The sequence below is a fragment of the Sceloporus occidentalis genome, unplaced genomic scaffold (genome assembly GCF_023333645.1).
Source record: "Sceloporus occidentalis isolate IW3139 unplaced genomic scaffold, rSceOcc1.0.p SCAF_35, whole genome shotgun sequence".
In the NCBI taxonomy this organism is placed as follows: Eukaryota; Metazoa; Chordata; class Lepidosauria; order Squamata; family Phrynosomatidae; genus Sceloporus; species Sceloporus occidentalis.
This window is the reverse complement of record NW_028317015.1, coordinates 6,536,264-6,552,054: the sequence shown is the minus strand read 5'-3', so window position 1 is coordinate 6,552,054 and position 15,791 is coordinate 6,536,264. Positions and strand designations below refer to the sequence as shown.

At 40.6% G+C, this 15,791-nt stretch overlaps 2 protein-coding genes across 2 annotated transcripts; one reads left to right on the top strand and one right to left on the bottom strand.

The window, feature by feature from the left end:
• Positions 1 to 431: 431 nt before the first annotated feature.
• LOC149298020 (zona pellucida sperm-binding protein 3-like) lies at positions 432 to 2,196 on the bottom strand. Its single transcript, XM_089487883.1, is given in 6 exon segments — positions 432 to 451; positions 899 to 1,011; positions 1,319 to 1,594; positions 1,663 to 1,831; positions 1,912 to 2,012; positions 2,108 to 2,196. Coding segments are annotated over 6 exon segments (768 nt in total).
• Positions 2,197 to 6,304: 4,108 nt separating this feature from the next.
• LOC149298019 (uncharacterized) lies at positions 6,305 to 14,412 on the top strand. Its single transcript, XM_089487882.1, has 10 exons — positions 6,305 to 6,444; positions 8,098 to 8,185; positions 9,764 to 9,848; positions 10,738 to 11,076; positions 11,562 to 11,764; positions 12,145 to 12,244; positions 12,394 to 12,532; positions 12,894 to 13,078; positions 13,800 to 13,881; positions 14,319 to 14,412. Exons 1-10 carry the CDS (start codon positions 6,305 to 6,307, stop codon positions 14,410 to 14,412), a joined length of 1,455 nt encoding a protein of 484 aa, XP_089344008.1.
• The last annotated feature ends 1,379 nt before the right edge of the window (positions 14,413 to 15,791 follow it).

The window sequence follows — 15,791 nt, the reverse complement described above, 5'->3', positions numbered from 1 at the left end:
TTCAATAGGTTTATGGACCGCCCATTGTCCTTAAGGGGTTAATTTAGAATGGCTAAAGGAACAAGACTAAACAACCATTACTATAGTCCTCTAGAAAATCAGGGGGTAAAGAAATCAGAATCACATCCGTGATATATAGTTCCAGAATATGCTATTAGCCACAGGATATGTGCAGACAAAGGGTTAAAAAGGAGGCTAGGGAGGGAGTATGTATACATCCGGGTATAGGAATCCCGCTATACCTACAGATACACCGTATTCCTGCCTGCCTGTAATAGTAGAGACTGTGCATGGAATCAGCATGTACAGAAATGAAAGGGTTAATAATGCGTGCATGGAATGATCGGACAGTAAGTAACAAAAACGCATCCACATAGTGACTGCCGGGAACGCCGACAGACTACTGAGGGGGATTCTATGGGCCACACGTGTCATACACTATTGGGGAGGACTAAAGGAACAGAAAGAAACATGAACCAATCAATTAAAAGTTTATGTTTTAAATCAATAAAGAATTCTGGGTGTTTAACCAGCAAAATCATATTAAACAAATAAAATATTAAATTGATGTATTCCTAATGAATTAAAAAACATGAAATAATGGGATTATTATTATAGAAAAGCCGCTCCCCTCAGTAGGAGCTCCTTCAATCCTAGCAGCGATTCCTCTGTAGGGTCCCGGCTCAATCTCTGATATCCCCTCCGCTGATACAATATCTTTACACATCTGGAAGGGCTGGCCGATCTAAAATGTTTCCTTCATTGTCTGTCTCTACTACTGCTTGCCGATTGTGGGCTGCGGGCACCTGCAGGCACTACTACAGGGGCAAAACATCGGTGAGGCCACCGAGGTTTCATGGAGTAGCTGACGGGGTTGTAGTACAGATTCTGCACTCACCAGATGCAGCCTCCCTTTTCCAAGGTCTCCTGCGTCTGAATGGAGCTGGAGCGGTGCAGGTACCGGTGTCACAGCATCTGCAGATATCATTGGAGCCTTCAAGAGCTGACCAGCTGAGGAGACAACATGGGAGTCATTAAAAAACCAAGACCGGCAGACCGAGCATCACTCAGATGCTATCCATAAGACCCATAGAAGTTGTACAAATTACACTAGTTTGGTACCAACTGGACAGTAGATCAGGAGCTGGGTTATCAAATTATGAGCCCCGATACTCAGGGTAATTAAATGTGGAGGTTACAAACATTATTTTATGTCTACAGATGTAACAGTTGCCTCCATTGTCCATGTTTTATAGTCAGGACCTCTTTTTCTTAAATGGCTTCCATATTCTAGGCCAAGCAGCATTACCGCACTCACCTGTTGGTGGATTTGCTGTAGGAACAGGCCTTGTTTAGTGGATCTAGGACCTGGTTTTCTGCAGCAGCTCTCAGGTTACAGGTGATGTAGATCTAGATCCAGAAGGACATTAGAGACACCTAAAGGAGGCATAGACCCAGGAGATCAAACTTCCAGAGATACTCATCAGTCCAAGTAAACCTGAAAGCATCCACCATGAACTGCAGCGTGTCTGGACAGGGTCTCGGGGATCTGAAGGCTGAGGATGAATCCTCCTCTCTACCATCCGACAAACACCTGCCAAGCAGAACCGGGTTACATGTATTTACCTGCAGCCATAGAAACACCTGGGCATGTAGTGTGACCTAATGATGTCATAACGGGGACTGGAGGAGCCAGCAGGGGATAACGTGGCCACACAGCTGTCCACGAAGATGCTCATAGGCACGTGGTTCCCAACAGCGACAGAAGCCTCAATGTGGAATACTTCACCCAGCTTGAAGCCTGTAGAGGATCTTGGGGCAGACCAGTTCTCTGTAAAGAGAATACAGAGACCAGAGGGGTTAGTGGGGTCTCAGCTACACCCCCTAAACCAGACTAACCTCCCAGATTACCATTCTTCAGCTGAAAGGAGGACAGACCTTCCTCTGCAGATACGGTGGAGCTGAAGGGCATCCACGTTGGCTTGATGGCGTTGCTGCTCACATTCCCGTGTCTGCAGGGGTGATAGGCACACAAAGAATGTCTTCTTGAGCTTCAGAAGAAAAGATTTATATAAACCATGCACAACAGGACTTGAAGTGGACCTACCTGGGGTAGTAGCACTGGATGGGCACCACAGCAGAGTTGGTTCTGATGCTGATGCTGCAAAGACTCAAAGGCTTACCATCAAACACCATGTTATACTAGTAGCATAGGACGTGCGAGTACCACACGGACCAACTGCCCCGGTGCTTACCCAAAAGGCCTACCGCAGCTACCCAACTAAAGACAGAAGTAGAACATTGTTTATGAATCACAGCTTGCAGAGACCCCACCAGACTGTTTGTCTCCCCCCCCAGGATTTTGCAACAGTTTAACCCCTTGACTGCTAACGACGGCATGGTGCCGTCGCTAGCAGTCCCAGTCAGGTGCTAACTCTCCTAGCTTTATGGAGGTCTGTGGACCCCCATCACCACCTACCCCGGCGATCTGCCCCTCACACTGAAGGGCATCACCGGGGCCACCCGGTGACGGCACGCGCAATGACGTCACTGCGCAACTTTATTAATAACTGACAATTGTCAGTTAAAGCAGTATGGGGGCATGCTGCTTAGATGCCTGTATCTCAGACCCCCTACATATACCATTGGAAAGGTAATCGCCTCACCTTTCCAATGGTATAATGCTTGTGAAAAAAGAATAAAAAATATTAAGTAAAAAAAATAAAAAATGTACAAAAAAAGTAAAAAAAAATGAATTGGGGGTCTCTAAAGGCAGATAAATAAAGATCAAAATTGCCTAGAGACCCCCAAATTAAATTATCTAAACAAACTAGTTTAACGTTAAAAAAAAAAAAAGTTTAAGTATTCTAGCTAAATAATCTCTGTGGTAGCCAATGTTACCACAGTGATCATATAGCTATGAAAAGTCACATTCCCTTTTTAAAAATGGGCGATACTAAATTTTAACCCCATGATCCCTTTGATCATGGGGTTAAATTTAGCCAATGGTAGAGGGAGACAATTTTTGAAATCCTGATGAACTGCAAATATTATTAAAATCAGCCATTTAGCCCGTGTGGTACGTGAGTAACCATCTCATCCCTGGAGCTCCTTGCATTTTTACTGCAAAATTTATATTGCTGTAAAAGTGATTTTTTTTTCTCCCTTTACCATCATTTCTTTGGGATTGTAACAGGCAAGAATGGTGTGTGCGTCTGAGTGAATGTATGGAAAGTATGGTGTGTGCTTCTGCGAGTGAATGGTCAGTAATTAGGGCTGAAGCCTTGACGTGGCATTACTGCTCACGTAAGAAGTTAAATTATGGCACAAAAAGTACATATTTGAAAAAACTATACCACTTGGCGCATCAAATGAGGGGCTGCATGTGCTTCTAGTACAAACCTGGAGTGCGCAAGACACAAATGAACATGTCGCTATGGTTAGAAAAAACATATTTTCTAGCCAAAGCGACATATTCCATCATTATTTGTGCACTCAACTTTTGTCCTAGAAATACATGTAGCCCCTCATTTGAAGCGACAAGGGGTGTAGCTTCTTGAAATGTGTACTTTATGTACCCTAATTTAACTTCCCAGATGTCTAGACCACTTTAACTTCAGATATGGCAGATTGGAGAATTGTCTTAAAACATTTAGGGGTGATGCCTGCAATTAGACAGCTCTAGACAGCTGGAAAGTTAAATTATGGTACATAAAGTATACATTTTCAGAAACTACACCCGTTGGCGCATCAAATGAGGGGCTGCATGTATTCGTAGCACAAGACTAGAGTGCGCAAGACATAAATGAACTTGGCGCTTTTAACTTAATTTTTTTTTTATTTTTATAAGTGTGATATTAATTTATTTGTTGTGCACGTCAGATTTGTGATACAAATACAAATAAGACCTGATTTGCTGCGGCTGGGTGTGTAGTTTCTAAAAATATATAGTTTTGTTGGCATATTTTAACATCCCAGGCAGCTAGAGCTGTTTAATTGACGGCAGCCATGCATTAAATTTAAAGATGTGTTTTGTGATAGTCTAGTAAATTTAACTTTTAGCAATAAAATATTAGAAAAACAGTCTACTGTTATCAATTTCTGTTTATTTTAGACCAGTTACCTACTAAAAATATTTAGCAGCACAGCTTTTGATATTAGAGTTTAGAAAAATAAAATTACAAACTAGTTTTTATTGAGTCGGAAGTGAAAAATTACACTTTTTTCCCATTTTTGGCTATATTTTGCAAACCTGATGAGACATACACATATAAAAATGGTATATTTGGAATCTGCTGGGTGTCCTGAAAAAAACAATATATGGTTTGTATTGTTTATTCCCAAGAAATTTACTTATAAACGCGTTTAAACGTGAGATGCACCAAAATGCCGAAAACCAGCTTAGCACCTGGGTGGGAAATGGCTTAGCAGCCAAGGGGTTAATATACAGCACATGACTAAAGAGGCCGTTACAGTTACAAGTTTATAAACCTACCCTGTTCCTATACACAATATGGGGGCTTTCAGGGCTGTGGAACCCTCTGATACCCCCATACCCAGCAAACATTCAGAGCGCCTAGAAGAGAGGGGCATCAGGAGAGACTGGCAGAGATGGACCTTTTACTACAAGGGTTTGCTCCACCAAGCCACTTACCCCGGTTCCACCTTTCCAGGGTAGCATCAAAGGCAGGCCAGCTGGCATTCATGCCTACGAATATGTAGAAAGTGAAAAGATGAAACCCCGTGTCAAAAAAGTAAATGTGAGAAGACCAAAAATAAAGAAAATACTTTCCTTTCCTTTGACCGAGTTAGCAGCTGCAACCCTATAAACACTCTCCACGGAGTGTTGCACAATGATACCAACAAGACTTCTGTCTAGGGGCGCTTGTAACGATCGGTCTTAATGAGTCGGAAAAACAAAAAATAACAAATACAAAATGATAGTGTAATATGGTAAGACACTTGGGAACTTAAGGATAAACTTCAATTGTTGCACTCACAATGTGTATGAGTCATTCAGGCTTCCAAATGCAAAACTCCTTGGTACCGATCTTACACACACTTATCGATATCATCCCGTAAAAATGACTATTTATCAAAATGATCAACTATGTGTATCCCCTGTACTAATGAATATCTCCCTTTTTGAAGAGGAATCATTTGATTAATTTCTTTCTTCCATCCATATGCACATAAATACATATTGTTTAATTCAATAGTCCCCTTCTACTTATTAGTGTCTTCTATAAGTTTTCTCCCGCTACGGTATCGTATTGACATATACCGTACATTGATAATCCCACAATATATGTCCCTCGGCAACCAAAAAAAAGAAGACCGCAATAAACATGATTTTATTAATCGCCATATTCTTCTTCATAAGACACAACGGCACAGAGATCATTCCTTCTATAAAGAGACTGTTAGCACTTTGTAAATAGTAGTGAACTCAGTTGAAATGACATCTCTGGGTATTTTTACAAAGGCATGGGGTTTAATGGCAGCATGTTGCATATATAACAAAACTTAACGGATTTTGGGTATGATAATGGGGTTCTGACGGATAATAATCAAGCAACTGAGAGATGCTTCTCTTTACGCAGTGATCGTTACCATCCGAGAAAGCATTAATGAAAACCAATTTAATTTGCTGGATATGTGTATATGCCCTCTGATGCGTACCAATTAATTTGTTTATTTAATAAGGGAATATTTTGGGACATGACAACATCTCTTTAAATAGTCTTACATTTCTGTAAGACAAAACCCCAACACAGTGGCCATTATTAACCCCTTATGGATGTATGAATGCCTTGGCAGACACAAGGAGTTTTAGATATTAGGAAGAAGCCCCGGAGCAACCCTCTCCACATCAAACGAGCAATAGCCAGAAGATTGTTCCCAACTGTAATAAAACTGGGAAAACCGTCCCGACCTCCCATGAGGAAAAATGTACCCTTGGCGCTAAAAGGGTTAATTGCTGTTGCTCGTCACATGTTCTACCCAGTGAACAGCAGACTGCGAACTGTAATAAAGAGTGCGAGTGCAGTGTCGGGTAAAATAAGCATGAAATGGTAAACACATACGTGCTTTGCTTCGTTTAACACCCCATGGGCGCAAAAATAAAGGACCGCTAATTTTGACCATCTCTGTGGGGCGTTCTCCTTAACTGCTCCACGTAAACCACGCAGCTCAAAGCCAACCCGGTGTTTGCGGCGGAATACAATACAGCCCGGAAGTATTTGCTGCTGGTGAACTCTCATGACCGGAAGTGCTTGGTGCATACGTTTCCGCCACCGGTAACATGGCGGCCTCCGCAGGAAAACCTCAGTCTCTTTCTAAAGCTGAATATCTGAAACGTTATCTGGAGTTTGATGGCAACCAGAAAGGAGACGACGTGGCCCCAAAAAAGAAGAAAAAGAAGAGGAAGCCAGAGGGGAAAGGGTGAGATAGCTTTAACTGACGTGATAAGTGCGTTTGCGTTATGTCATTATTTTAGTTCAGCGGTCCCTAGCACGCGGTAACGTGGCTGTGTGCTTTTATTTACAAACACAGAGCGTGTTTCGGTTTACAATAGCTGGGCAATGAATGAATGGTGATAGCTAACAAAATACGCGAGGGAAGTTAATTTAACATGAGGAGAAATGTGGGAGCAACAGGTGATCATATATATATATATACATACATACATATATATGTGTGTGTGTGTAAAGGGTCAGAGGTTTAGATGTAATGTAACAAAGTTTTGTTACATACTGAAAGGGTGGCATGTAAATGGAACAGCCTCCCAGCTGAAATGGTAGAGGCTAACATAATTAGGGAATTTAAACATGCATGGTACATGCATGTGAAGCTATCCTGAATTTAAGACAAGACCAAAGACTGATTAAGATCAGAGTCTTTACATCAGGAGAAATTGGCAGATTAGACGGGCCAAATGATTTTTATCTGCCTTCAAATTCTGCGTTTCTGTAAAAACACACGTAGTGCATAAGTCATTTACTGCCGATAATTCAGCTGTCTAATGGAAACTAATCGGTGTGTTTTTAAGGTAACGTAAAGAGTCAGGGATGAGTTCCAGTCTATCCTATTCCACTGCTTTGGTAATGTGCTGGTTGGATTAGGAAGTATAAGGGTACATTTCTGCCTCAAACTTTGCCCACTAAATAATTTTGTGATATTTTTATTATTTCTTTTTATACTAAGTTTGCTCTATATTCTATTGACTCGCATATTTACTGCACCTAAATACCTTGAAAATTTGGAAGTTGGAGACACACAAGCTTAGAGGCGTAGTGCACGTGATCAAACAAAATGAACATCAATCATGAAGAAGAGCCGCATAGTTACATAAGGAAGAAAAAAAGACCAAGATCAACCCTTCCTACCCTACCCTAACCTCCCTACCCTAACCTCCCTACCCTTTATACAAAAGAAGGCAACCCCCCAACACCTAAATTAAGCTACTTCGAATTCTGCCATCAGGAGGAAAAATTCCTTCTTGACTCCAAAAGGCAATCGGATTTCTCCTTGGATCAAGAAGCTCTAAACTATTAATTATTTTTATAGCATGTACAGTATACTCCCAAGATTAGTCGAATGATGACCTGCCACAATCCATGCTTGGATTCCTCTAAACTGATGGAACAAAACCTACAAAACAAAAACCACCATATAATGTCATGGCTGCTTTAGTTAGTGTCGTACCTTGTTTCCAAGCATTTTATTTAGTGTCACTTTTCTGTGTTTCATGTAGTTAGGGGTAATTCAAATTTACTAGCAACTTAGTGTACTGATTGTGATAGCCATACCTTTCATGCTCTGGAAATCACTTTGATGGCAACTTTTTGTTGTCTGTTGGATGTTATTTGTTCCTTTTTAATGGATTTTCCTTTGGTAATTTGGAAATGTTAATAATTAAAAAAAAAAAAAATCCAAAGAAGCTTGATTTGGAAAATGTTCTTAAACTTTGTTAATGAAACTTTAAGAAACAATACCTGTGTTTTGTCACAATAAATTAAGGCATGCTGTTTAAGACTCAAGCACTCCTGTAGTATTTTTACATACTCTTGCTGCTTTTGTTTGTTCCTTATGTAGTTTACGTATAGTGGATGACGATGCAGATGATTGGAAGAGGGTGCCCACCAAGGTGGAAGAGGTCTTGGAAGATGATGATGAACCAGTGGTAGGTGCTAAGCAGTGGCTTTGGACAGACATATTTGAGCCATCACAGTCTCTAACTTGTTGCATTTTCAAATTTAAACTTATGTTTACAATTGACGCCCTATAGAAGTAAATGAATTCAGAGTAGGAAACCGTATGGGGCACAGATCACATACTCCGTTCACGTTGGCAGAGATGTTCTTAGTTGCATAATCTAGTTTAGGGCTGCAACAACTAATCAATAAAATCGATAATAATCGATAATGAAAATCGTTGCCAACTAATTTCATTATCGATTAGTTGAATCGATTTTTATCTATTATAAAATGTTTTTTCCAAGCAAATGTTCGGAAAAACACCCCTCGTTTTATAATCAGTTTGACTCACAGCAGCAATTCCTACTTTCCAGTCCCTCCCTGCAATGGCTGCTGGAGAAAGAAAGGGGCGGGGCCAATCATCAGTGACTGCAGGGAGGGACAGGGAATAAGAATTGGGTGGAGCCAAACAGTCAATTTGCTCCGCCCATTTCCTGTAGCATCCACATGGCTGTGATACTCATCTAACTGTGAGTATAAAATTAATATTTGGGCTGCTGAAAGTTAGGGGAGGTGGGGGTTAATTTAGGGGCAGTTATAGTTAATGGGGTGTTTAGGGTTAATTTAGGGGCAGTTATAGTTAATGGGGTGTTTAGGGTTAATTTAGGGGCAGTTGTGGTTGGGGTATTCAGGGTTAATTTAGGGGCAGTTGTGGTTTGGGTCTTCAGGTTTAATTTAGGGGCAGTTGTGGTTGGTGGGGTCTTCAGGGTGAATTTAGGGGCAGTTGTGGTTGGTGGGGTCTTCAGGGTGAATTTAGGGGCAGTTGTGGTTGATGGGGTCTTCAGGGTTAATTTAGGGGCAGTTGTGGTTGATGAGGTCTTCAGGGTTAATTTAGGGGCAGTTGTGGTTGGTGGGGTCTTCAGGGTTAATTTAGGGGCAGTTATAGTTAATGGGGTGTTTAGGGTTAATTTAGGGGCAGTTATAGTTAATGGGGTGTTTAGGGTTAATTTAGGGGCAGTTGTGGTTGATGGGGTCTTCAGGGTTAATTTAGGGGCAGTTGATGGGGTCTTCAGGGTTAATTTAGGGGCAGTTATGGTTAATGGGGTCTTAAGGGTTAATTTAATTTTTAAGGTTAAGTTAAGGTGCAGTTAGAGGTAAAGGGGGCAAACTAAGGGGAATCTAAATCCTGGGGCCAGTGAATATTAACCCTGTATTTATTTATAAAAGTATTGTGTCTGCGAACGAGTCTGCAAATCTATGAGTGCACTATGGCATATCAGGGGGGTATAACAGCATGTCTGGGAGGGCAGTGTGGCATGTCTGGGCTCAAATGTGCATAACTGGGGGGCAGGTTGGGAAATAAAAACAAGAAATGCATTTTTATCAAATTTTTTTTATTCTGCCATTTGTTTTTAACATCCTACGTTACTTTATTAAATTATTTTAAATAAATGAAAAATTTACTTTTATCCGATTAATCGAAAAAATAATCGGCCAACTAATCGATTATGAAAATAATCGTTAGCTGCAGCCCTACTCTAGTTGTACTGTCTTCGTTTTGGTAGGTGGCAGAGTTTGTAGACGAGCGTCCAGTGGATGTAAAACGAATGGAAGAATTCAGGACTAGCAATAAATGGAAAGTGATCCAAGGTGAATAATTTAATTCTCTTTCACTCTATTGTTTGCTAAACCTTTCCAAATTATGCAGCTTGATTTTTAGTAAACATATCCATGCATGTTCATAAAGGTTTTTTTTTAATCATGCCTGCATTAGGTGTGCAGAGCTACAATTAACAGATTGCTGAACTTTGTGGCTGGTGAATGTTTATGATTAGCAAACGTGGTGAGATAAATAAAAGCAACAACATATGATATTAAATTAATTTTTGTTCCCCCTTGTTTTGCAAAACCAAGCAGACGAATCATCTGGATTAGAGAAAGAAGATCCCGAATCAAGGTAAAACTTTATTCTAAATGTAGTTATTTGGCATCCACAGGATAGGGACTGCTACACACACGCTTACACATGTTTACACACACTTTCCATCGCCTATCTGCATAGCCCTTGTGGGCCTACCTTTTGTGCTTGTTGCGTGCAGGGTCCAGCAGCAGGGAACACAATGTAATGCTTGCAGGAATATCTCGAGTGTCACTACACACTGTATGCATGTCAAGCGAGAAGGGCACCGAGGGTAAGGCTGGAGCCGTTCAATGAGGGGCACATCGGCATGTACACACAGTAAATAGGCAGTAATAAATGGCAAGAGACAGCATTTGTACTAAGGAGATTGGTTGCCTGTAAGGATTTAGTGTTAATGGTGTAGATTCCATCTTATCCACTAAAAGGAATTTGTTGGAAACCAAAATGTACAAAGGCATGGTGATGTTTTGGGGTTTTTGTCTTCAAATATCTTGGATTTTTATAAATATTCTTATTTTTTTTAATATTTTCAAATTTCTTGCTTTGCTACCTACAGGGGCAGACCTGAGATAACCACATCACCAACGAGGACCTGCAACAACTCCCCTTTGGTTTCAGATTCACATCCATCTCAGACGGGGAGACGCGACTCTGACTGTTCTCCTCCAAGGGGAAGGCATGATTCTCCAGATTCTTCCCCTCCTCGCAAGGGCAGACACGACTCCCCAGACCTTTCCCCTCCTCGCAAGGGCAGACACGACTCCCCAGACCTTTCCCCTCCTCGCAAGGGAAGGAGTGGGTCCCATCCTCACAAGGACAGACACAGGTCTCCAAATAATTTACCATCTCGCAGAGGGAAACATGACTCTTCTAAAAGCAAGAAAAATCACTCACCAGGCCTCTCGTCCTCTCACAAGAACAGACGTGACTCTCCAGACCTTTCACCTGCACGAAAAAGTAAATACAACAGAGCTGCATCATTCCAAGTTCTGTGGTCATCTCACTCTGCTTTTTCAGTCTTCTGTCAAACACAATGCTCGTTCTGATTTCTTTATTTCTGAGAAAGCAAATTTACTAGAATTAAACAGAAAGAAACAAAGTTGGTTTAAAACAGTAAACATATCTGTCGTACAGTATATAGAGTGCTTGTAGTCAGTAAAATGTGTGTTTCTGTTGGTTTTATAGACCTCACTATACTCCGTAGCTCTTGATTCATCAAATGTATGGCAGTACTTCTTTAAAGCCTACTGTGACAGCCTGTTAAAGCATACAAATAGGCAATGTTGCGGTCACGATGGTACATAGTACAGGCACTGCTTCGCAACTGATGCCGTCCGTAGGAACCAATACGGACTTTTCACCTATCAGTACATATTTTTCTGTGGAATTACACTATATTCAATTTTCTTATATCTATATCTAATGTATTTTTCCCCTTTCAGCACAGCAAAAGCGGGATTCTGATTCAGACTTATCTCCCCCAAGGCATACCCAAAGGAGAAGAAATGCTTCGGATTCAGACCTTTCACCTCCGCGTAGTTCTCGAAGGAAGGATTCAGACTCTGATCTGTCCCCGCCGCGACACAGGAATGGTGCAGTAGCAGGTCCAGTGGTTTTGTCCTCCAAGAAAGACGCAAAATCCGGGGTATGTATGTACCAAAGGTAAAGCAATCTCAGGATTTTGTTCTTTGTAATACTTTCCAACGCTAGGGTTTATAACATTTGGTACATGGCAAAGCCCACCACTGCAAAATTAGCCCAACTTCATAATATGGCTTTATACAGTTAACATAAGAAAATACCCCATTCCCTTATCGAAAAGTAGCTGGAAAAAAATGACAAAGCGTAAAAACTGCATTTGTATTAGGTGGCGCTCAGGTGTTTTGAGCTAGTTTGCTACCCTTTGTATACCTGTTGTTGTCCATGTGATTGCAGCTCCGCTGCGGTTATAAGAACCTCCTATAATTGTGTGTTTCACAAAGTTTGTATTCGATTAATATTGTGGCTTTTTTTTTTTTTTTAAAGATGCTTTCTGGTGGGAAAGCTGGCCTAATATCTGCTGAGGTTCTAAGGGAGGAGAAGGTGCAGCTAAGGAAAGCACAGAAGGATAATAAGCATCTGGAAGGTAAGCAGGTTTATATCAATCAAATTTGCACCCATAGTAGAATATTCTCACCTGCGTAAAGCAATGAGATATAATGTAAAATAACTTTGTGGAATTAAGCTTTGTCTTGCGTTCTCTGGCTAATCTAAAGTTTATGCATTATGTGGCAGATGATTCCATGAAGGCCGAAACTGTTTTTCGAGATAAATCTGGTAAACGAAGAGATTTAAAAGCAGAACGTGAAGAGCAACATAGGAAACAGGCCCTTCAGGACAAGAAGGAGAAACAGTATGCCGAGTGGGGCAAAGGGTAAGAAAAAAGCCAGAGGATGACACTGGTAGTTGGGTGAATTGCTGAGTTGGGGATGCTAAACAATCCATAGAGATCTTGAAAGAAGGGTGAACATAGTGTTAATGTAGTAGAGTATTCAGTGTTGTGTCAGCTGGTAAGAAATAGGCAATAAGACATATCCAGCCCATCTAGTAGCTTTTTTTTTTTTTTTTTTTTCTTTTTGCTGTAAAGAAGTAAACCTGAATCTGTCCATCTCGCCAAAGCAATAATGAATAGAGGGAACATGATGGGCTTAAAAATGAATAGCCAGATTTTAAGATTTTTGATCACAGAGGGCTTTTAGGTTAATTATTAAAAAATATTATTCTACATACCTAAGCCTTGCACAAAAAGAGAAGCAGCAGCAGAACTTGGAGGAGGCTGCTCGAGAGATTGAAAAGCCTCTGGCAAGATATGCTGATGATGCTGACCTCGACCAGATGTTGCGAGAAAGAGAGAGAGAAGGAGACCCAATGGCTAAATTCTTACAGAAGAAGAAAGAAAAAGAGAACACTGGGAAGAATGGTGAGATTTGTTTGTGTGACACAGTTTCTTACTGTAAGTGCATTGTTATATATAGGGGAAACCAACCTATCCAATGTTTTATTCACAAATACATCAACTTTCATTCTGGGTGGGTGTGTGTGCGGATGGGTGGGTGTGTGTGCGGATGGGTGGGTGTGTGTGCGGATGGGTGGGTGTGTGTGCGGATGGGTGGGTGTGTGTGCGGATGGGTGGGTGTGTGTGCGGATGGGTGGGTGTGTGTGCGGATGCGTGGGTGTGTATTATAAATGTTTAATATTGTCTTCTGAAAAGGGTATAGAGTTTGAGTATAATGCATAGCAGTAACAGCTTGCAGTTCACACCTTCTGTGAGGAGGTTTTGAGATATTGTCTTTACAACATTGTAGAAGTAGTTCTTGATCACCAAGGAACAGACAGATGCATTTGGGATATGAATTACAGGTGTATAAACCAATGAAATATTTGCTTTGATCACAAAAAAGCAAAGTTTTACCTCCATGATACATGTTGTTACTAGGCTTCACACGCACGAGAGAAGACGTCTTTGCATTGGTGAATCATGTTTAAATATTGTCAAGTGAGAATAACCGTACAATTAGTAAAATTATTCACAATATCAGTTGAGTTTTTTTTTTTTTTTATTTGAATCACTTGGCATTTGCTGTCTTCAGGTTATTTATGTTGTCTCTTGCCTTTTTTTTTTTTTTCTCCCTCTTGTTCAGAACGCCCACGTTATAAGGGAACAAACCCTCCACCAAATAGGTATAACATATGGCCTGGATACCGCTGGGATGGTGTAGATAGGTAAGTGGTTTCTTTCTACTGAATAAAGACTCTGATTCTACACCTCCCATATATGTATATATATGTCTATAGGTGAATAGTAGAAAAGGGCTGTTAAAATGATCGCCTGTGCTCCCTTTGTGGCATTAAAAGCCTTGTCACTGTGAGACTTGTGGATGAGGCTTAAAGCAAATTGTGTTATGATTGGGCGTTTGCTGTATAACAGGTTTCGTACCAACACAGTGGTCTCTCTGCTGGTGTTTCCTGCAGTGCAGGCTGCAGGATGGTGTTTGTGGGGCAGGTGACATAGATAATGTTCCATATAGTGCTTTGACGGATGGGAAAATATCATTTTTTAAACTTTTTTTTTCCCCCCCAGTTGACAGCAGTATTGCTAGACTAACGTTTCATCTCACTCCATAATTGTTTTCCTCACTATTACGCTGTCTCTCTCACAGGTCCAATGGCTTTGAGAAACAATATTTTGCACGCCAGTCAGACAATAAGTCTATGCAGGAGGCCGCATACAAATGGAGTGTCGAGGACATGTGAATATCGACAGTGTTTCTACAGAATAAGAGTAGCCATCCAATCTTTACTCTCAAGCAGGCACAACAATATCTGTATATAAATGGTTACACTTCGCCAGCTTCAACTCAGACCCATCACATATTTGTTTGCTATGTTGCTCACTGTCTTGATCTGTTTTACCTGTGATGAATAAAGTTCCTATAAGAGAGAGTATAGATGCTGCAGTCCATCAATACTGCACCATTTTTTTTATTTTTTTTTTACTCTGAGTGGGGCAGGTGTTGTGTGAAGTCTGAGCTATATACCCTATGGGTATGTACAGCTATCTATATCTTACATTACACATAGCTTCACTGACGTCTCTTGGCTGTAAGTTGTGCTACTCTATTACAAATGCCTCATGAGTCTATATATATATATATATATATATATATTATATTTTTTATTTTTTTTTTGAATATTTGAGATCCATAACAATTATTGTGTTTATATTAATGTGATTGGATCCTGGGCTGTATTATATTAAATGCCTCCTTTTTAAATAATGTGTGTTATGACTTTTTTACTTTGCTGATTAAAGGGGCACTCGGCCATCATATGCACTTTAATGCATATATCTGCGTGCCCCCTTTACATTTTTATGCGATGTGTTTTGCGATGTGTAGGGGAGTTCTGCAGTAAATTCTTATTTGCAACACTCCCAGCTAAACATTCTGCAGGCGATTCAGCCGAATGTATCTCCCTGCGCGTGATGTACTCGCCTCCACACCATCTAGCGCTAGCTTCTCCAAACGCCGTATGTAGGGGGTATTTTTTAGACCCAAGTGCAGATGTTTGAAGTATTCCCATTGATTTTGATCAACATTTTCCTGCTAGAGATTGGCTGCTTAAACTTTCAATCGAGGACATACTCCTATTGGTTGCATTGGAAGTACCTACGGCCGCTGATCGGCTGTAAATGGCTAGAAAGTATGTTCTAGGTAAGCTTTTTCCCTTTTGTAAGAACGTAAATTTACTTACCCACAAAGGAATTTTAATATGCATTTTTCTATAGTGGAGTGTCTGGGAGATTAGTCTGTCCCTCTTAATATAAGGAAGTAGTAAAAACTTAACTCTGCTTGTTGTTGCTAAAGGTATTACAGAAGGGTTGGTGAATACATGAAGCATTACCTCAAACCTAGCCTGTGAGATATACCGTACATGTGTGTAAGGGCTTGATTAATAAGTCATTTCTTCCATCATAGAAATGAGTGGGGCTGTAACAGATCACAATTTCCCTACTTTTCTAATCACCCCTGAATTCTATAGTTTGTTTTTTTTTTTGAAAATATAATCATTAAACAGCATTTATTAAAAACCAAGATTCAGTTATTGCATTGAAAGCTATAGGGAGTTGGATT